Source organism: Antedon mediterranea, chromosome 1, assembly GCF_964355755.1.
Source record: "Antedon mediterranea chromosome 1, ecAntMedi1.1, whole genome shotgun sequence".
In the NCBI taxonomy this organism is placed as follows: Eukaryota; Metazoa; Echinodermata; class Crinoidea; order Comatulida; family Antedonidae; genus Antedon; species Antedon mediterranea.
The window spans coordinates 24,835,788-24,859,590 of NC_092670.1; the positions used below are offsets into that span (position 1 = coordinate 24,835,788).

General features: G+C 32.3%; 1 protein-coding gene across 1 annotated transcript; it reads right to left on the reverse strand.

Moving 5' to 3' along the window:
- Window positions 1-6,355: 6,355 nt before the first annotated feature.
- Window positions 6,356-18,280, reverse strand: LOC140063555 (GTP-binding protein Rhes-like). The gene is made up of 2 exons (XM_072109930.1): window positions 17,820-18,280; window positions 6,356-10,534 (listed from the first exon to the last, which is right to left on the reverse strand). Exons 1-2 carry the CDS (start codon window positions 18,088-18,090, stop codon window positions 9,951-9,953), a joined length of 855 nt encoding a protein of 284 aa, XP_071966031.1. The 5' UTR covers window positions 18,091-18,280; the 3' UTR covers window positions 6,356-9,950.
- Between the last annotated feature and the right edge of the window lie 5,523 nt (window positions 18,281-23,803).

The following is a 23,803-nucleotide window of genomic DNA, read 5'->3' on the forward strand; positions in this document are numbered from 1 at the left end:
TTTTTTTAATTATAGATTCTGTAATTCCCAGTTTTAATGTCATTTTATAGGTTATATCCTCGGGAAATTTGAATAAATTATCAGATCGTTGTGAATTTTAATCTTTGCAACAGATTACTCCTCTCTTATTTTGAAGCTCCTCTTTCATTTGTTTACTTGTTTTATTTGCTAACCTAAGCAGATCCCACATGCCCATCAACCACCATTTTCGACTACCATCCCTCCCCTTTCCCCCCCCCCCCCACCCCGACTATAACCACAAAAAGATAAACTGCAACACTTTGGTCGATCATCCACTATAGAGTGTCAAATGCATGCATTCAAGCACCACCCACACTGCCGCTACTATCGCCCCAATGAATAGACAGATTCAAACTCCTCCATCCCACCCCCTCCTCCTTTCTCCAAGCCCCACCCACCCCAAGTTAACAATTGCAATGCAAAAGATAGAACATAAAGTTAAGTTTTTAGACCCTCGCCTTCAACCTCCTAACTATTTAAAAGTTCTGGATCCACCACTTTTCCCTCCCCAAAATAGAACCAATCAAAAGTCAATGATATACTCAGGTATGTTAATGCTACATAACAAATATAGAAGCCCTGATTTGAAATTTCATTTCATTTAAGGTCAGCATGTAAAATATCAGACTTTATTATTAAATATTGGTTTTAAATTCTATATTTTTTTAACGGTGTGTTTGGATTCAGTATTAATTATTAATTAATAATTATCTGATAATTATTTAATTTCCCTTAGTTATGCATAGCAACAGTTACTATGGTAACTAAAATTGAGATATTCTTTAGATTTTGCATATTTATCTTATACAAATTTAATTTTAATTTGTAGATTATTAGCAGGCAATACCTTATTTGCATTTTTAAATTACCGTTTCACAAGGTCATATTCGTAAGCACTTTCTTCTGTGATTATTTTTATTCATGAAAACCCCATATTTTATTTACAGCGGCCACCTCCCTTAACGGACGCACTTTGAAAAGCCTGTTTGTTCTTCCTATCTAATTAGTGCATTTGGTGCTTACCGTAAGCAGCTGCGGGCACCTTTTTATACAAAAAATGAGATTTTTAGTAAGCGGCCAATCGAAAAATGCAATACTTATTGCATGGACCTATGAATTACAGGTGCATGTTTATTGTATTTCTTTATATATTAGCTTTATTTTGAAGAGGTTTTAAAAACATTACTGTGAAGAGATGAGAAAACTACACTGATTTTGACCGACCATTTTTCATATGATAAAAGTTTTTAAAATTTGTCTGAAAATGCTAAAAAATACTAAACCACCTGATTATAAATAATAATAGGCCTACAATTATAAGCGGCCACTTTTCCAGGTCCCGAGGGTGGCCACTTACGGGAGGTTCTTGAACTGTATTTAAACAAGAATATTTCTTACAAAAAACGCTGCTTGCTTATTTTTATTGCTAAGGTCAAGTCTGGGGGTCACTTCATCAAGCCTAGATACTTCAGGTATCCTATTACAAACAAAAACTTCAATGGACTGTTTTGATAATAATTCAATGATTATCTGACAGTGAATTATAGTAATATCATGGGACTCATAAATACCAGAAATGCTTTATGATTTGTCATTAGACTCTTTTCTCAGCCGTTTTTTGGATTCAACAGGTGGTACCTATAAATTATAGTCGAGTTTCCATTTTTAACAAAAATGTCAAAGTGTAGTACTATACTGCTGCTTGATTTCATCTAATGAATGAGTCATCTCGTGTGACGTAGCGGGCTAGAGCAGCAATTATCCTTAGTTATGCATAGAAACAGGTTCTAAGATAACATAAATAATACATTTTGACATAACTTGACCCAACAAATAACCCTTTCACAAGGTCAGACATTTTCTGGGATTCAGTAGATAAGTAAATTTGGGAAAAGGTAGTAAAGCTATGTAATCAAATGTTTGTAGTCATGAAACCCCATATTAAAAATATTGTACTTAGTTAGTATAGAAACAGTTGCTACAATCAATACACTATAGGTAAAATGTTGATGTCATTTGACCTCAATATGTAATTTTTTTTTTTCATGAAAACTCCATATTTTATTTTTTTTACCTTTATTCATATTCGTCAAGACTTTCTTTCTGAGATTATTAGGATTCAGTATTTAAAGTAAATTTGGCAAAAAGTAGAAATGTAAAACTATGTAGAAAAAATGTTTTGTATTTATGAAAAACCCCTTTTCGCATAGAAACAGTTGCTATGGTAAAATGTTGACCTCAAATGAATGAATTTACAAGGTCAAGTTTGTCATTAATGGAATGCAGTAGAAGTAAAATTGAGAAAAATTACAAATGCAATCAATTCTTTGTATTTATAAAAACGCCATTTTTTACATTTTTTTAAAAATTACTTTCCTTAGTTACACATAGAAATGGTTGCTAAGGTAACACATTAGGTAAAATATTAAAATTTTTGAGAATTGTTATGAACTATCTTGTAAATGTTGATCAAACATTAATAGTTGTAGTAAAGTGGGGACCTGTCCTGTTTTGCATTCTGACCCCTTTTGACCTTAAATGACCTATTTACAAGGTCAGATTTTTTGGGAGGTCTTTCTGTATCTCTTTACACAAAATAGATTTAAAAATTTATAAAAACCATTGACGCAATTATTTCCAAGTTTAACATTATTTTCCATCAACTAAATATTTCAATGCAAAATACTGTTTTTCTGGCAATTAATTGAAATAAACCTGGCAACACATTCTCCTATTTTATCTAAACTATTCGTATGACTCTAGTAGCATTATGACAAGCCACATATACATTTTATTATTGGATTAGCCATATTTAAATTGTGTTTCATGTGTTTTGTTTGTTGATATTTTATTATATTTTTTGTATTTTTCGTATTTTCCTGGCAACATAAAACCTATGTACGAAATTTACCCCAGTGTTTTTTCCGTGATTATTGTTGACAAACCTATTGACTATCAAATTAAAAAACCTCATTGATTTAAAAACACCACTTTGGAAGTTATAGGTACGTTTATGAGGTATACTTTTATAAAAAAAATATTTTATAAAAACACCCCTTTTTAAAATAATGGTATCAACCAAACTCCATTTTGTATTTTTTTTTTTTTTACATTAAATGGAACTCAATACATGTTGTTTACACTGCTACAAACAAAAACTGTATACTGTAAGTATTTTTGGTTAAAATAAGTATACAAGTTTGTACTTTTTCACTATAGAAAATCTGTGAAAAATGGCAAAAACATCAAAATTTGGATAATTGACCGTTGTCATGGCAACGGAGGCTAAAAATTCAAATGAATGATGTAGATATGCTTTTTAGTGAAATGTCTATTCATGGTAAAAATTTGAGAGAAATCCATTTTTTTACATCTGCCACCAAATCTTTGATTTTTACAGACAATGGCTCTTAATGTTTCATTACATGATTTCTAAACATTTTCTACCTTTTTTCATTATTTTCTTTTTTTTCCTCATTGATATAATTTTAATCTTTAGTATCATACCATTTACTTCTTAACATTCTTCTTTGTTGTTTGTTAAATCGTCTATTTACAATAACCAATTGTATATTAATTAATAAAATGATCATTGTGTTTTTAAAACAAACAAAAATGTAAACAAATATTTAAATCTACAAAATTAATTATTAATATTATATTATAATTGTTCTTGATTGTAAGACAAATCACTATTACGTGTCGAGAGACATCCGTTACACCTCCCTCCACCAAACTAACTGACGGACGGACGAAAGTACATATTATTCTTGTGGGATGTTAGTCTGGATTAACATCGTAATGATACGTTTTACTCGAGAGATTTCGCCTAAGCCTATTGGTGGATTAATGCATTTTCTTTTTTAATATCTCATTATTTATATTCATAGCGGTTTCATGTATTTGTCAATACTACTATATACATAGTATTATTATAGAATATTCAAAATGTATCTAATGAAACATTCAATATGATTTCAAAGCGCTTTAATGTCTTAGCGCAACGCAGTCCGGATATTAGAACGACGATATTTGATAAATTGATATTGATATAAAATATATACTCATAATTGGCGGTTAAAGTTGCTGTAAGCGAAAGCTGTACATATACAAGATATCACAAAGAAGTTCTGCATTATTTATACGAGTAGTAATTCCTAGATTAACATAAATATTTTCTTCTGATTTAAAATAATCGTAAAAGACGTTTTCATCTTTAGGTTACTTGGCTTTCTGATGTTTTCTTGTAGGTTCCCTTTTTAACGAATGAAAGTTGAATAAAACAAAATTAAATTAAACTGTAGATTGTTCTATTTTAGACGTTATTCATTTTTTATTTGGTGGATTTTTAATGTGCCTAATGTTGACAGTTATTAAATTTTAAATCATCAATTGTCGGTGTCACAACTTCGACCCGGAGAGGGCCAAGAGGAAGGGTACCATATTATACCAGTATCACAACAACAAGGGCACCGTATCCCAGTATGGGGAAGAGGTATCATACCATATTTGAATTTGAGCAGGGGTACCAATACCAGTATCGGGAAGGGGTACCATACCATATTTGAATTTGAGCAGGGGTACCATATACCAGTATATGGAAGGGGTACCATACCATGAGTATCTGGGCAGGGGTACCATAATTCCAGTATTGGGAACGGATACCAGTATCGGGAAGAGGTATCATACCATATTTGAATTTGAGCAGGGGTACCATATACCAGTATCGGGAAGGGGACCCATACCATGAGTATCTGGGCAGGGGTACCATAATTCCAGTATTGGGACGGATACCAGTATCAGGAAGGGGGCCATTTATTATACCAACACTACGAGCATACAAGCACTACTATGGGAACACGTCCGTTTTTGGTCAAACTTAACGCAACACCGTCTTTCTAATGTGAAACCACATTAACCTTGTTTTCGTTACATAACATATTTTTCTCAATAAATCATAGGATTTCCACCTGTTCAGAATGAATGAACACTCAGAAAATATGAATAAAATCTCTCGTAAATTTACAAATGTAGAAACGAAGAGGGTATGCCAAAACGTGGTTCACGGATAATTATTTTTGTTTATAATATGTAACCAACGTCTCTCTTAAAACGTCTACGTAAAGTGAAACAAAAAAGCACAAAACAAAACTCGGTAGGCCTAGGCCTCTCGTATAATCGCTTCCTTAGCTCGTGTCAGGACCTCCGTGCCTACGATTTATGTACGCATTGTTAACAATCTTATCCATTTATTCTAAAACCGTTAAAACCATTAGGTAAATTGGAAAGTATTAAGGAAAAATACTAGTAATTAATTATTCAAAGAAAACTATACACGTTGCTGTTATTACAATACTAGCCAACGGGTGAAGTTACAATATTGCTGATAGAAGTGTAAATGTTGGTATTGATTGAACATTAGCGTAACCTCAGGAGACAGGCTGATAGAACTTAATTGTGGGCACTTGGGGTTAATGACATGCAATATTAAAATCATGAAATAGGACAGAAAGTACAGTGATGCTTTATGTTAGTTTGACGCTAACATTTATGACTTTTTCTACAAATGAGTTATTGACATTTCCGATCTCGCATATATAGCGCACAGTGCCACAGATCTGCCTATATTTTCTTAAAGTCACCCAGGCGTTTTTATCTTTTGTAGGCCTACTAATATTCCGCTCGAGATAAGTGCAGAGGTTTTGTTTGAAATAAATGTATCGATATCCTGTCCTACAAGCCCTTAGGTAACCCATTTATGTCGAATGGCCTTGGTTCAACAATCAACCTATATATTTAGTAGGCCTACTTACTACAGCATCTGACAATTAAACACTATTAACCAGTTGGGTAGTGTCGCGGAAAGCACTAGGCCTATATGGTCATTAAAAATACGGTATTATTTATTGTTATGTCATATAAAAATATGATGGCCGTCTTGGCGTATGGTGCCATAACAAAACATGGCCGTCTTAGCAGAGGATAACCGGTCCCTGTATTCATTTTTCACAGTACAGAACCAATGTGGTCCTCATTTACACATGTCATTTATAGCATATACGGATTGTGTAAATGTTTTTTATTATAAAATTCTCGTATAGAAAAAAAAATCGCAAACCGGATATAGACTGCCCCCTATTGATAAGTATTAAACCAAAACTGTAAAAACGATGATAGTAGTCTGCGTACGGTATGGTAGTTAAATGTCACCTGTCATGTGATCTAATAATTTAGAACAATATTGAATAAATATAATAATGTTTGATTGTATGCAGAACAAAATGGATGACGTATGATGACGTACAAAATCGCAGTTCAATAAATTGGTTTTATAACATTTATTATTATAATATAAATCCTCAACATTTTAAAATCACAACTATGAATTTAGAAAATAGTTCGAGATTTTAAAATGTTTCAAAATGTTCCCTTGATAATTTGCAAACAAGTAGATATTGGGAATGGCAAATACATTCAGTAAACGCCATTAGCAGAAACAGAACATATAATTCTGCTTTAACGAATTAAGTATTCTTTCTAGACGACAAGATATAAATAATGACAATAAAAATGCGTTTTAAAGTTCCCTAGGCGATGAACATCAACATCTATTATATATTTAAACACGAATAGTTTATATTTGCCTTTTAAAAAGTTTACACTCATAAAAAAACCGTCGTTTAGAATAAAAACATAATTTAGTAAATAAAGATTTTTCTTCTTATATATTTATGTGTATATTTAGACACGTGTATGTTTTATATTATCTTTGAAACAATATTAAAATAGAATTTCAAAAATAAAAGCACTTTACAGACAAATTATTCAGTAGAAATTCTTTACAATGCAATTGCCATACAGTATATGCAATTCTACATCTTACTCCTTCTCCTTTAAACCATTCAATAATAATATAACTTATAATTATTCTCTATAAATTTATAAAGTATAAGTACTGTAATATTAGAGAAAAGTAAAATACTCTTCCCGGCCCTCGTGGTAATATCTATAACATCGATGTTTTTCTTAACCGTAATTGGATGTGAAAAGTTGACAACACTATATGCAAGCACCAGATTATCTACGTTACACTCCCCTGGGTGGTTCATCGGTTTGTGAATATAGTTTTACATTATTAACCAGTTTTAATCTAGTAAACAATATAATCTTGCATACATTTGATACACAAACTGCAACATGCATAAGAAATGTCTTGTAAAATATTTATTAATCGTAAAGTTTCACTACTGAAACAAATAGCAGCAATATTACTAGAGAATCTGGATCAGTCAAATAATCTAGAATTTAAAAAATGTGAAATAGTAACAGTTGTTTGTACTAGGCCTACATAAAACCAAATATGTAAATGTCTTAAATACCATACTTTGAATTTGGTGAAAGAAACAAATCTACTAAAATACCACTTAACATAGGACGCAGCTATTAAAATCCATCAAGTATATCGTAAGTAAAACCAAAGAGCAAGGAAACAACATTTTACGTGCGCAGTAAAACGCAGACGAGGAAAACGGTTCGGCTTTGTGACGTCACAGGCGAATTATGACATAATATATGGTATGTCATAACATAATATGAGAATACATAATTATCAAGTTACATTGTTCAACATTATTTACCGACAAGTTTTGCGCAATTATTCTGTTTAAAAAAAAATGTTTTTTAATTTTAAGGCAATACTTTAACGCAATTACTTATAAAGTATGCATATTATATTAGGCCTACACGACTTGCGTGCTCAAACCATGCATTTAAACATTATACACGAGACGAAGATTTATCTGTCAATAGGCATTTACTTTTCTCTGCACAACATGCAACATGTAATGAGTATTGATATACAATACGTTTTATTTTATAACAGATCGCTTTTATTTTACCACGATGCATCGCCCTATATGTTGATCTTTTATGGTCGGTACGGTACTGTGTACATTACCGGTACATTATTGTATATATTAATACGGGGCGCATCATGTTACTGTTTTTATATATTAATACGGGGCGCATCATTAGTTTAAAAGGCATGGGTGGTTACAGTGCAAAACAATGTATAGAGGGTTAGTGTGGATTTAAACATTTCTGATTCTACAGCTCGTTAATCATAATGCCTTCTTTGGTAAAGTTATTTATACTATTATATTATTTTCTAGCATATTTTACCTACCGGTTCATCGACAAAATTGTACACAAATATTATAAATACAATAGCAAAATTTCTCTTTATGAACTTCGTTGTTTAATAACCTAATTTACTGTTAGTCAATACACCTATAATGTTACAAAATGGAAATAATCGAGAAAACGGCTGTAGCACAACAACCGAACGTCGAGATGCTTAACTTTACTATTTCAATTTTGGAAACACATATGTACCAAAAACTGTTTTAGTCTTTATTCGCCATGCAAACATTTCAACAATGATGTATTGCACTCAACATATCAATTAAACCAGAAACCTTTAATTATCCCCTTCGCTTAATTTAAATCCACAACATTAATGCTCGTATTCATAAGTATTTCTATATTGGAGAACGTGACTATACATTTTTCATTTGTGCATCATTTTTGCTTCACGATTACGGAATAAAGGTAGTACAGTATCATTTGTGGAATCGTTACCAAAATAGCTCATCAATAAATAATTGCACGACATCAGTTTGTTTAGGCCTTTTCAATATCATTCTATAACACGTAGAAAACGGTACGGTATCTAAATTTGCATAAATTTGCATAATATCCTCCTCGACCGTAGTATGTCATAAACCATTTATTTCAAAAATCATCATCATCATAACAATATTACTAAAAAGTGCATATTGATATTCAATAATAATTATTATATCTACTGTATGTCAAATGACGTCATGACTGTTTTATAATTTATATTGACGTACTGTTGTTAAACAACAACAAATGTACTGTCGCAAGGGATCGTGTTCAAATATTTTATGAATGAAGAAATTACTGCAGTAATATAACTATACAGCTACCACAGTATATAATTGTTGATATATATGTGAGTGATTTGTCAGTGAAATTTCACCCTCTTAACATATGGAGCTTTCAAACGACGCGCCACTAGGAAGCTAAAAAGTAAATCTGCGCATGCTCCAGTGGTGCGTCATGAAAACAAAATCTGGCTATATTAGCGATTTTAAGCACGTTCGATATAATGAATCCCAATTTATTTTGTTAAAATATCTAAATAAGGATGACATTGAAGATCTTATTTTGATTTCAAGAACGTTTTGTGAAGACAAATTCAATTATAAAGCTTCACGTAATTACTTTATGATGGTAGGCCTATCCAATTATTTTAGAAAATTGTGTTTTTTACTTTAAAAAATCTTAATTGAAAAAAATATATATATTGTGTACACGACATTGCAATAATAGTAAAATTAATTTGGATGATATTAAATGTAGCATACCAATATAGTGCAGTTTATTTAGTATATAAAGTTCGAGAGAACAAGACCACTTGACAATTTCCAAAAACTAGTAAAGTTTTACCATTGTTGACCAAATTGATCATCATCACTCTTCTCAGTCTACGTAAGGTCGCTTATCTCAACATTTAGAAAGACAAATTGTCTTTTTACCAGGCGGTTTTGCGAATACATTGCTAAAAACATCGAATACTCGGTTTCCAGATAATATTTTTACTTATTTCCACACTAAACATCCGTCCTCTACATCGGCTAACTCGCAAATCGTTCTTCTGGATCTCTTTGCTGCTAGCATCATGTGCTTTCAGATGACAAGATGAAACACTTTCAAAGATATGTACCAGTATATCGTCTGCTTATCCAAGTTTGATGATCCGCTAATATAAATCATCATTTATGGCAGGAAAAAAATCTGCACTTGCTTGCTACTCTCATCCGTCAAGATGCCATTGAGAAATTTCATTGTACAGTGCAGCCGGTCTTCTTTTTCGGTTTTCCTTGAGTACCGCCGCCGCCGGCAACTGGCTCAACCATATTCACTTCTACGTCATCGTCCTCCTCGTCCTCTCGGACAACGCTGTTCCTCATATTTATTAAATCACTACGCAAACTTGGACGTCTTGCATGAGGCGAAATGACGCCACAGGCTTCGCTGATCTTTCGTCGCATTGGCAGAGCTCTTTGGTTATTTCGAGGCGTCAAATTCGGGGGACTAGACGCGCTAACTTTTCGGTGTAACGACGGACTCATCTCACTCGGCATGCGCGCATTTTCAAACAAGTGTCTGAATAAAGTGTCTATATGGAGGTTCTTTTTAGCACTCGTTTCAACAAACGAACATCTTTTAAATGAAAATGCCTTTTTAGCTTCTTCTGCTGTTATTTCACGATTTGTATTATCACTTTTGTTGCCTGCTATAACCATCGGTACGGCTTTAATGCCTTTATTGGCGCGAAATGTATCAACAATGTTTTCCCTTAAGCGTAATACCTCGTGATACGTGTCCCGGTTATCAATGCTGTACGCTAAGATAAAAACGTCACCTGCAATATAATAAAACATTATTTTAAAATTTAAAATTAGGAACTCAAAGATATACATATCAAACATGAAAAATTTAACTTGATCTGACATTGGATTATCGTACATAATGTGCTTATACTGAGAATTGATTTACAAAAGTAGTGAAACATTAAACTATATATCTATACTATACAGGGTTTGGTAAAACTTTTTCCCGTCTAATTTGGCTTAAAGGCCAGGTGCAGGAAAAAAATATTTCTATTGATCATACATTCCAATAATTATCGATCTATAGTTTCCCCTATGTTTCATAATTGTTGGGATTTTATTTGTGTTACACGAGCTTGTTGAGGGGGATAGTTCAAATTACACAGTGAAATCTCTATTCTTTTGTACACAAATTTTGTAAATAGAGAGGCATTTTAAAAAGCCATGAAAAATAAACGGTGTGGTAAAAAATGTTATCAGATGACTAAATATAGGTAATATAACTTGAATTTTACATTTCTGATATTTTTATTCAACTTTAGATTTTTATTTTCATGATATAGCAAAACTTACCCACCATATATCCACCATCATTTTTCACCAGACATGTTATTACGTTAAACTACCTAACTACTGAAAAAACGTCTTCCTGGTTTTTATGGCAGAATTTTGCCAAATGTTGTATTTGACCATATTAAAGGAAATTCATGTTTTTTTTGTCATGATTTCTGTTACAAATATTTGATTTATGTACAATTAACCAGATATTATACTTAAAATTCATGTCTGTACCTGAGCTTTTCACCTAGACTTCCTTAAATTGATCTCCTCTGTTTTTTCTAAATGTCTCTTTTATCTTAAATCTTTTTTGTTTTGTTTAACCTGTAAATCTGTAGGCCTAGCATTCAGCCTGTCAGTAATTTTAATGCGTGTTAATTTGCATATTATTAATATACCTTAAATCGTTATTATTTGACGTTAGTAAAAACGTTTAGATACACGACCTTGCATGCATTTTCAATCTAGTTAATTGTCTTGAATACATGCATCTATATAAGCTCAATGCTATTCTAATTCTTTTTAATTCCATACAGATTATTACATCTGAAATTTGTTTTCTAATTTCCTAATTTATTTTTCCTAAAATGTCAAAACCAATCAGAATGACCAAACCTGTTAAAGAGGCCTAATATATATTTTTTCATGATCGGTATAACATTTCTAATAATATAATAAATCAACAAAATACAATTTTTACCATATTAAAGTTACAGTTAATCATCTTTTGACGTCATCAATATATTGACCATTATCTTGAAAATCAATAACATCAAACATACAGTGATAACGAAAATATTCATGATGCAAAAAAAAAACTCGCGAAATACCTAAATGTGTAACATAGAACTTCAGTTTTCACAATGTTCGTTTTGTAGCAGACCTACCCCAATTGCATTTTATCATTTACTTTTAATTTTATTATTTATATCCTCTAGGCCTATACTTTTTACCTTCACCTTTCTTGTTAATGGATTTTAAGAATGTTCAACAGCAAACCACATTAATTCTCTTAATCCTAATTGGTCAGAGAAGATATATTACCATTCATTGACTACTACTAACACTTCTTTCCCAACACCTTTCAATATAAGTATTATCTATTTAATGAGCATCCCCGCTTACTTTATACATTTAGTAGTTGTCATATTTTACCGTTGCGCTAACAATTACTAAAGTTTCATGTTGTGAAGTGTTTGTCCAATATCAAATATACTTATTCAAACCTGAGTAGGAGTTGAAACCAAAAACTGAAATGCCTAAAAAGCTACAGAATCAATTATAGGGAACATTTATCACATTCAAAACACTACAGCTACACTGAATTATCACATTATACGTTTGTGATTTCAAACCCTGACTATTGATCATGATATATAGATCATATTTCAATTTCATTATGCTAATCAATAACGAGTTAGCGGGCCACTGTTATTGGAGATAATATCTTGTGTAGAGCATGCTCTAAAAGATGGAACTATAGACCCAGAAAGTAACAAATGACGACGATTGCTTCAATAGATGAAGCATGCTTTAGGCCTATTTAATATTTGTTCCACATAATGTCGAGCCTCTAACATACAAACATTTTAAGTTTCTATTGTAAGGAAAGAAATTGAAATAGCCTTCTGGCATTATTGATTGATCAGCATGGCGGCATTAGAATTACAAACCATTGAAATGGTAAGAAAATAATGACTTGTATTAAATTAGAAAGTCTTCACCATGTTCTGCTGCTTTCTCCATCTCTGTAATTAGTGGCGGGATTTTTAAATAGAGGGAGGGATGAATGGTGAAATGAAGTAATCAAACCAGCAAGTTTATTTATTATTTATTACTCCTTGCTGATAATCCAATCATTTGCATTGTACTTTTCCGCCTTGGATAATAATTAGTTTTTAAATTGGTGAAATACATTTGTTGTGAGGAGTTGTTGTAGTCATCACTAGCCTAATCGTATTTACTGTGTAAAGTATATTTAGGAAGGAATGTATAACGTCACTCTTGAATCGTACGCTAACCTACTAAGTTCTACCTACCTAATCTACAAAGCTAACTAATCTTTAAAGCGCATTCTTTTTATGTCATGCCATTATCATAAATATCTATCTTAGTACTAAACTATTCTTTTGTTCATTTGCGTATAGGATATCCAACATATAACATAAAGTATAATTCAGTAAAGCATATATGGAAGTAATAATTGGCAAAGGTATTTGATTGCATTTGGGTTAGATTGATCGGTGGATGGCAATCATTATGATTATGCATATGGCGCAAAAATATGTATTTTTAAACATGTCACATTCATGATACGGTCAAGATACACGTATGCCAAGTTAAACTTGGTTATCCCATTGGACGCAACGCAATGACGTGAGCGCGCCGTATGCCATTTAACCAATCACGACGTCGTGGATTATCCGAACTGTCGCTTGTAATTGGTCAACTCACTTGCGCTAAACGTCATTCCGTTGCGTCCGAATCAAGCTTGACAACACGAGTTATTTGACAAATCACAAGCAACGACTTGTGTTTTTCCTCGCCTGCGTAAAATCAAATCTGCGATGTCGGTTCTCACTTGTGATTACGCAATACAGCACTTTGCGTCAAAACGTCCCTGCGTTGCGTTGCGTCGCTAGTGGGAACCACGCTTAAGAGTCGACGCTTCGATAATTCAAATAACGTGGACGTAGTTTATTATCATCGTTTCTACTACGTACGCGTGTCTGTTTATGTCTGTGATGACACAACATAATGTGTGGTTGTATATTAGTTTATTGTAAATGAGCATCAAGTGGTTACAATGTAGCCTACCGACTGCATTATACTTCCATATTGTCGTCGACTAGTGTCTCGACAACAGCTTACTAACATTAACATATTTATTTCAATGCTTTTTGTTTATAGTATAGCTCATATAGCATAGATTTTTTTAATGTAAATATATATACGTTTCAAATGATATTCAGCAAGATAATTGTTTGCGCTCGTGGGGTCAAAAACAATATTTAGTAATTTCCATTACGAATAATCATCATTAAAACAGACAGAAGAATACGATAAATAATATATTAACGCGAGTGGCATAATTACTAATTCTAATTAGCATGTACAGAATTAATGAATACTATTTTTTATCGGTGGCTTTAGTATTAAATAACTAGTATCGTAATATTACATTTTAATGACTTAATTTAGCTGAGTAGTTTCGTCGATAATTATTATTTTTTGTGATGATATTTTGATGATGGCTGTAATGACGATGATGTTAATGATAATGATAATGATGAGTTGATGGAAATGATGATGAGGTTACGATATAATATGACGACGAGGGCACCGTAATGATTGTGAAAATGACGAATTAGGATTTATATGAAAATTAACGGTGATAATGTATAACATGAAGTTTTAATGAATTGTTCATACAATAACGTAACAATTGACACGTACGTCTTAAAGTAACACGTTGCTAATTAAATTAAACACAGATATAGAAATAACAGCTGTATGATGACAATGTAATGTATGTTATAATGATACACTATCATTAATCTGATATAGGTCTTACACGGATACAAATTATGCAAAGTACTATTATCTTATGATAATAATATGTAAGCATACTAACACCTCCTAAGATACACTATTATTCCCAAGCAAATATGAAGCCTACACGCAATATTAATAATACAACCTTATTTCTAGTCAACGTGTCTGCATAGTGTGCACAGTTTGTGATTAATATGATATTGTGAGGTTGAATTTACTTCAAGAAAGTTCACGATGTGGATGATAGGATTTTCTAATACTGTCTTCTTCCTCAGTTAGCCCGTGTTATAACCACAGTAGTACACGAGGTGTGGGTATCATAACTATCGGTACAGAGGGCTGGGGATTTATCCGTTTTCATTTTTTTACAGTCCCTTCAGAAGGTACCGTAAACAATCTTCATACTTTAGGTCGTAACTAACGGTTTCCAGATGTTAGTTTTTTCCAGTAAAATAATAAAATGACGAGGATGGTACACACTCAACGAATTGTCCAATTCTGGATTAATTTGTGCATTTTTCCTTCCAATACAATAAAAGCTGATTTGGTCGTTTGATTGGGCAGATATCGGATACGTTCTTATGTCAGTTTAGAGACATCGTTAAAGTTAAAATTAACGATTTTATAGATATTCATAATGCTATATATAGCATATATTCTGAGCTACGATACGCACTGTTAAATGTCGATAAAGAAGCAAAATCGTATTCGATTTGATTTTGAATATTATAGTATTAGGCGTTGTGCACTTATTGATGTATCTACCTTCAAAATGCGAGATTTAAGCATGATCATTTAGCTTGTGTATGCAATCATTCCAGCTCTCATAATCATTATTTCGGGACTTATTTTGAATGTATATTCGTTTACTGAAACATTTTCTCGAATTTAAAGTCGGTTTAAATCAGGAAAGTGGGTCACAGATTGAACTATGACCTTTTGAAGGCAGTACCACAAATACATTTTCATATTATAAAATTTCAATCATCAAAATTCGATTCTAATTCAACTATATAGAACTATAAACGGAAATATATAAAAAAGGGCATAAAACTGATAACATTATAGTTTCCAAGATTTTGGTTAAAACTCTCTATCGGCGATTTACAGATCAAATTATTCATTGTTCAATGTTGCTTTAAATGGATGAAAAACTTAATTATATTAAATTTCAAAATGTTATTTTTGGAATATCTATTTGCTTTACATACATGAGGTGAATACATCGTTCACTACGGTGAAGGAACGAAACAGTTCTTCTACGTCAATAACTACTTTTTTTTCTACATTATGGAACTCAATCTGATATTGATTATGTCAAAAACTTCAATAATCATCACAGTATTTTAAGAAATATATGTTTGCTTATTTTTCTGATTACATGAATATATTTGGAATGGCAGATAATTTAGATTTTGAAAACATATTTTAAAATATCTATAAAAAACTATAAAATGAAATATAAGATTATGCTAAACTTTGCTATGACAGGGTTTGCTGATTCAAATTAATTTTTTATTTGATTATGTTTTTCCTTTATAATGTATTATATGATGAAAAAAAAAATGAAAAAAACAAAACATTCAAACCCGTGTAAATACATATTATAATATTACATTTTCATTCAAACAATTAAATTACTGTGTAATATTTACTTTCACATAAATTACTGGAAAAGTGCTAGAACATTGAATAAATTACATCCATACATATTTGCTTCCTCGTGTTTGTAATTTACAAACTTTAGATGGTTAACTTTGCTGATAACTGAAATAAATATCAAACATCAATCGATCAATCAATAAATCAATAATTTTTTTTAAAAGATTTGTTAAAGATGTATTTTCCCCTGAAAAAATAATTCTTCAAAATTTTTTGTTGAATATGCCATTTTAATATTACATAATATTTATCCACTTTGACCAAAAGCTGGATCGAAAAAAAAATGTATTTACCTGAAAAAAGGTGTAAATCAAAATTTAAAAAATAGTCAAATTGACTGCCAGCCAATGGATTTTTGTTTGGATTTAACCATTTATTTTGTCATTTTATAAGTGAAAACATAATTTTTTCCCGTTTTTTTTCTATGGAAATAATTAACTTTGTTAAAACTACAAAATAACTTATTAAAAGTCTGATTTAATTAATTTTATGTTTTTGGGGAACAATACATCTTTAAGCGTTTAGGAAACTAAATCCTGAACAAAACCGACATAACTGTATTTCTTTCTAATTTAACCGTACTGTAGCCTACTGCATTAGAAACAATGACTGATGTAATTCAGCTAATTGTTTCGCACTCAGATTGCATTTAGTCTGATTGTTCTGTTTATAAAGTTATATTAATTTAAGAGCTGCAGCCTTAGATACTCGTATTTGCTGAAGATGTCTCTGATTATTGCGTTAGATAATTACAGTGAAAGCACCTGGTCGCCACGCTAATATTCTGCTTACATTTCCACAGAAAAAACAGACAATATTTAGAAATATATTTTGTCGAATCTAAGAAGAAACTGGAATATCTTGAAATAATATAGGCCTATGCTAATATCCTAATGTTGATGCAGTAATTGTCATTATATTTTATTAAATGGGGTTTAAATAAAATGACTTACATTTTGTTTTATTGGATAATAATAGTCCTAGTATTTTTTACAGATATGATATTTTCTATCCTATTTTTATATTTTCAAACCTGCAACTGAAAACACAACATATGTATATATACTGTATTTTTAGTTGAATAATGAATAAATGAAACTAATATGAATGAATAATGTTAGTAAAAATCTGTGTTAAATAGTGGATTTACATACGATAGATTTATCTATCCCAATGTATTGAAAGAAAATAGATTGGATATTAAAGCCGTATTTACACTGAGCCCTGATTCGGTCTGGTGGCTGGATAAATAACTGCGGACTATGTGGCGTTTTCACATACATCCGAAATAAGCAGCCGATCTTCTCGGTACTGTATCTATTTCCAAAGTATCATAGGAATATTTGGTAATACAACATCACATATGATCACTATGATACTTCGGAAATACTATAGTTTATGGAGATACAGCACTGGGACAGATAGTGTGGTCAATTCTAAACATTAAACCCGTTCATTATAAATTAATCCGGCCTCATCGGAAACCGGGCTCCGTGTGAGTATAGCTAAAGTCAAAAGATAATATTGGATAATATGACTTACCTGTGAGTATTGATAACCTGTGCATTGCAGGGAATGGGTTATTCCCTGAAGTATCAAGAATATCCAAACGATATACATCTCCTTTGATTTTGTAAATTTTACGATGAAAATCCTCAATCGTTGGTGTGTACTGTTCTGTATATTTTCCATTTAAGAACCGATTGACAATCGCTGTCTTTCCAACCTTTGGTGCTCCAAGAACTACCAAACGAAAACAATTTTTGGCGGGAATGTTCATTTCAGACTCTAATACGACCGGACTGTACGACATGGCTACGTTTTTGGCATTCGATGATGCCAAATGAACAATGTAGATAAGCAGATAAATGCAATCCAATTATACCGGATTTAATGCATCCATAGTGTTTTGAAGTAAACCTCGTCAGCTTATTACATTTTCCAACCAGAAACACACATCTGTTTTGAAAGAGCTCCGCTGGTGACTGGTTGTCGGCGGAAGCAGCAAGTTGGCTAGTGTGTGTGATCGAATCGAAGATGCGCGTGTATTGCTTGTTCTAGGTCATGCTTGAGCTTGTACGATGACGTATTACGAACAGACAACTAGTAATTGTCTGACGATACCAAGAGATAATCGCAGTACAACGAAACTTATTAATGTTTACTCGAGTCTAACTTGAAGGTGTGACGTGAATAATACGCTAGGAGGAATATTAAACATACAGACAGCTGTGACAAGAAGTAGAGATTTTAAAGCAGAAGCCGTGGGCTTACTTCACCTTATTAGGCATACACTTAATCACACACACCAGTAACTGATTGGTATTTAAAAACATATCGAATTTGACAAAAGCGTACTCACCATGAGATCATTTTCAATTTCAATACCATCAACCTAAAATCAATCGAAAATCAATATAATAATAAAAATGAATCGATTTGTGAATTCGACAACAGAAGCTCTACTAAAGTTGTACGGAATGGTATGTAATGTTCATAAAGTTCTCCAATATCCCATGATTAATCCCTTAATTAAATACGTAATTTACGGATGGTAACTGTTTTGAGCAGCACGATTACGATATTTGACGTTTGTATCCGTGATGTCATATGTGCCAGTGTTTGTATTGATTCCAATTTTAGGTAAAAAAACGTTCACAAATTTACAATTCAAAAATAAGTTACATACACTCCAAAACAACAATAATCAATATAAATCGATACTATAATATATAATTAACGAAAATGAAGTACATTGATTGCAGAACAAAATGTATTTTTCAACTTGAAGTTTGACCTCCTTCTACTGATCGGAGGAGGTCGTTTATACGGCGAAATCTTTATAGTAATTTACGGTTGATGTACATTTTATTTCAATGGATCGATCAAGCACGTTCGTTCGTCGTGTGTATAAGAAACTATGAAATTGGCTGAGCAATTACGCCATAATTTAAGATGATTACCCGCGCTAAGGGTTATTTAAGCAAAATAAATATATGAAATTAAGGTAGGCATCAGAGCATACAATGTTCACAGGCTACCATTCGTTACGCTTGCGTGACGCTTACTAGGCTTAAAACGTTTAGATTACAACGCCTACTTGTTATAACGCCTACTTAAATTGTTGTTTACCGTGAATTGCGACATGTGTGTTTAGATAGGTAGAAGAATATTACACTTACAGTTTTCAAATAATATATTGAAAAATTAGGCTAACATCACGAATGACAATCGTACATCACATTATAAGTTGTCCGACGTCCATTCATTGATAAACGCGTTTTATCATTAATAATCTAACGCGTTTTGTTGTCTTTAATTCATATCTCGGTTACATACTGCAACGCGTTTTGTTGTCTTTAATTTATATCTAGGCTACATAATGCAGGGTTCAACTTCAGTCGAAAGCTGCCCTATCTGTTTCTCTCTTCAACATTTTATTTTATTTTATTACAATCAAGCTTTTCGTGAATGCTTTTATATTCATATGAAGCAGAAATGTGTGAGATGCATGAATGTTAATGGAAAAAATTATACGTTGTTTATTTATGTGTTTTTAACTATTGTGTGCATTAGACAATGCTGACACTCCATTTGTGCCTTAAGCCGGTTTATTGTTATCGCATAATTACGTTTTTGCAAATTACATTCAGGTAATCATTGTCTTTTCACTACTAGTACCATCTTATGGTTGACGTCGACTATCGCATCATTATCATTATTCCGTTAACGCTAACATTTATGATTTTATCTTATAAAGGGAACGTAACATTACTATTTTAGGCTAAACCATTTCGAAATGCAATACCAAATCCATTGGAATATTATAGTACGTACTGCATCATCGTTTTAAACATGATGTTTGACGCTAATGACATGTTATGTTACACATCATCAATATCATCTTTCAATATCTTTCAGCCTAGACAAATGCTGCATATACCGTTTGCTTGGATCACCGCTTGGTGACAAGTTACAATTTAGTTTCTAGTAACAGTACTTCTGGTCCTAAAACAAAATGTTACGTAGAGTTTGCGAGGATAGCCTAAATCATCACGCGGTGACGAGTTAAAATCTAGTAAAATTACTCTTCCTAGTTATAGATCTGTTGATCACCTAACTCGCCCGGCGGCGAGTTAAAATCTTGTTCAGTTAAAACAAAATGTTACAGAGGTTTGCGCTGGTCACCTCACCTAACTCGTCAAGTTGACGATGATAAAATAGAATAAGTACAGACAGACCAAACCTACATCGTTTTTAACATTATGACGCTGATGGAATTTCATGTTACAATCATTCAATATTTACACTATTAGTCATAGATCAAAATGTGTTCGATATAGTTAAAAAAAAGCAAAGATACTTGGCAATAAGAACACCCTATTCAGCTACTGTCCCTAGGTGTTATCTGTAAAACTATAGCAAGTCATACACGTTGCTGTCTGCCTAAATGCTGTACTTTTAACAACGTGTATGACTTGCTATAGTTTTACAGATAACACCTAGGGATAGTAGCAGAATCGGGTGATAAGAACGACAAATCTGCTTATTCTGTGGACAAAAACATCAATGTACATTTGTCGCGCGTACATTGTATAATTTTAAAAACTAATGAAAGTTCTGTGTTAAGGAAACGGATCATACTTGAATGCTCCTTTTAAACCTTCATGTCGGCTATTTTATAACATGGAATGTGTATGTGCACTAGTAGTCCCAAATTGATTGCAATTTTAACCCTTTCAAAATCATTGCGGCGTCCCATGTTTATTTATTACACAGTTAAGAGTATACGGGACATTTTTAACGACCAAAATTATGCACATTCAACAGCTTAGAATCAGCGATATCAAGAAATGATGGATAAGAAAAAATCAAACATATTAAAGTGTGTGTGCAAGGGATGAGAGAATCTTATCCCATTAGAATATTTAATCAATGCTAGCATACTATATTGAGCAATACAAATGTAACTGCCAACATATAAACACCTTATACATACGTACACAACTGACTAATAAACACGCAAATAAATTATTTTCCAACGTTAATATAAGTTCATCTTTTGAGCACCTTTTACTTTTTTTAAATTGATTGCCAACAATCATGAGCAATTTGCATTTAAGCGACAGTATAATGTTGTCGCATGTTTTACTTCGATGTGCTAAATCTAGGTGCTGTGTGAATACATTTTATAGTAATGTAGGCCTACATCTGAAGAGTATTGACTATTTACATAACTTTCTTAGTGGATTTTAACATGCTTACACTATATACGATTCTTTATAAGATGTGACGTCAATGTTTCTGTCTACAGTAGAACCTCTCCTTTAGGACATTCATGTTCAAGGAACACCCGTATTAAGGGGGAAAATGCCCAGGCCGTGAAATGAATGAAGGGAAAATCCGTAACAAACTGTGTTCTTAGATGACTAGAAGTACAAATATTGAAAGATGCAATTTTATAATCGTCTTCAGATAACCATCAGTTTTTCTATATCAAAAACACAGTACAAGTTATATATTAACCGGACTACGCAGACATTCAAAGATATAGGATCGTAATTGTGGCATATCTGTCTAGTCTTTGTATTCCAAAACTGTAATTGTGTTTATAAAATAAAATAAATTCAGGCTGTGCGTTTATGTGACGTGTGCTCACGTGGCACGAACTCTATTTACTATCTGTTATTAAACTAAAGTGCATATTTTAATATCAATGTTGTTATGCAAAGCTAAGCGTAGTTGAAAATATTAAGTTAAGACAGAAATGTAATTTAAATGTTCATAACAATGACAAATTGTCATAAATGATCACGTCTGGCTTTGTAATTACATAGCTTTTATCATAAACAACATGTTTACTAACCATAGCAAGTCACTATAAACATTGCTGTTTTATTGCTAAATAATAGTTAAAAATCTGTTGACGTTTTATCACGACTTGAATAAGTGAGGAAGATTTTGTTAAGCCGTTGAATATTCGCTTACTTGCATCGTAAAATCGGATTGATAGATAATCTTCAGGTATATAAGTAAGAAATTAAACAGTGCTTTTAAATGGAGAATTTACATATTGATCGTTCAATGCTAAATTGTACTTGAATTTAAAGCTCTGTCTACACTATCTAACGTTAAGTGACAAATAACGTGATGTGCAAATATATGGACATGGTGATGTCATAATACTACCATATTTGGGCATATCACTACCATATTTGTGCACATCACACTATTTTTTGTCAAACTAGTTTGATAGTGAAGATCAGGCAGAGCTTAAATGTTTGTTCAGTATGCCATACACTACACTACTACATCAAACCTGTAGAATTATCTTGCCTATTTCAAATGGAGTCTATTCGAGAAACATATCGTTTATCATTTTGTTCTTCTTACACGGTTATCATTTATCCCGCAGAAAATGATTTGTCGGTCGATAATATCGTGCTAACTTGGTCCCTCGTTCTCTCTCGTGTGTCCAATAAACAATTTAAATACAGTTTCTGAAGATAAATTAATGGCATATGTCTTAAAATCGTGAAAGATGATTCAGCCAGTCGAACCTACTGACATGTATAACGTGTATTAGAAGCAATTTATACATTTAGACTCGTATTTAGATGACTGTCAATAGTCAGTTACGATCTATCTAATGACAGCTTCAGAATCGGGTGAGAATTTATATAGTAGATGTTTGGTTTATGTGTTCTTCATGATTTGTCTGATTCCTTAAATAATTTTTTTTTTTAAGGCATCACCACTTATGATTTGGGGGAGTTCGAGTACTTGTAATAATCATTTTGCTTTTTGAAAATTTAAATTTGTCATCTTAAACTTGCCATGGAATTTTCTTTAATTTTAAGCTGATAGTTTCATTGATGTGGTCATTGCTCCACCATTTTTCCAAATTGTTCCTTCATAAAATCCTAATTATACCAACCTAACCTAACCCCAGCAAGAGTTTAAGTTTGTTATGATCATCATTAGATAATTATTTTGATTTTATAGAAATATCAGTACGTCATCAATGTCCAGCGAAACAACACAATTACTGACTGTGTCAGGTACATTTTATGAACAATCAACTTATGAAAATACTCATTTGGAAATTAACTACGTATCGACCGAGGTTGGACACAGTAATTGAGGTTACCTAATCATCAGTGTGTAGGCAACTTAAAATGATGTTAACGGATGACATGGAATAATCTCGCAGGCGGCACGCCGAATAGCCACCATAATTACTCTTCTTCGTCTGTCTATAAATTCATTTAATTAGTCGTAGTATTTTTAAGTACAAGCATATGCATCAGAGCCCCTATCAAATGGACACTTTCGGGACGTAATGACGTAAGCGCAACATAAGCCAGTTGACCAATGACAAGCAAAAGTTCGGATGACGCGTCGAAACGGTCAAATGACGTTGCGTTTACGTCATTATGTTGGAACCAATCTTAAGGGAGTCCCGTGAATAAGGTTATTTCAATGGAGGGGTACTGTAACACTACTTTTGAGGTTAAAAACCTAAA

What these genes read in the sequence shown, in the direction of transcription:
- LOC140063555 (XM_072109930.1), bottom strand. Translation starts at nt 18,090, where the DNA reads ATGTCGTACAGTCCGGTCGTATTAGAGTCTGAAATGAACATTCCCGCC. An exon ending in CAGGTTATCAATACTCACAG is followed by an intron (nt 10,535 to 17,819) that starts GTAAGTCATATT and finishes ATTATATTGCAG; the next exon opens with GTGACGTTTTTATCTTAGCG.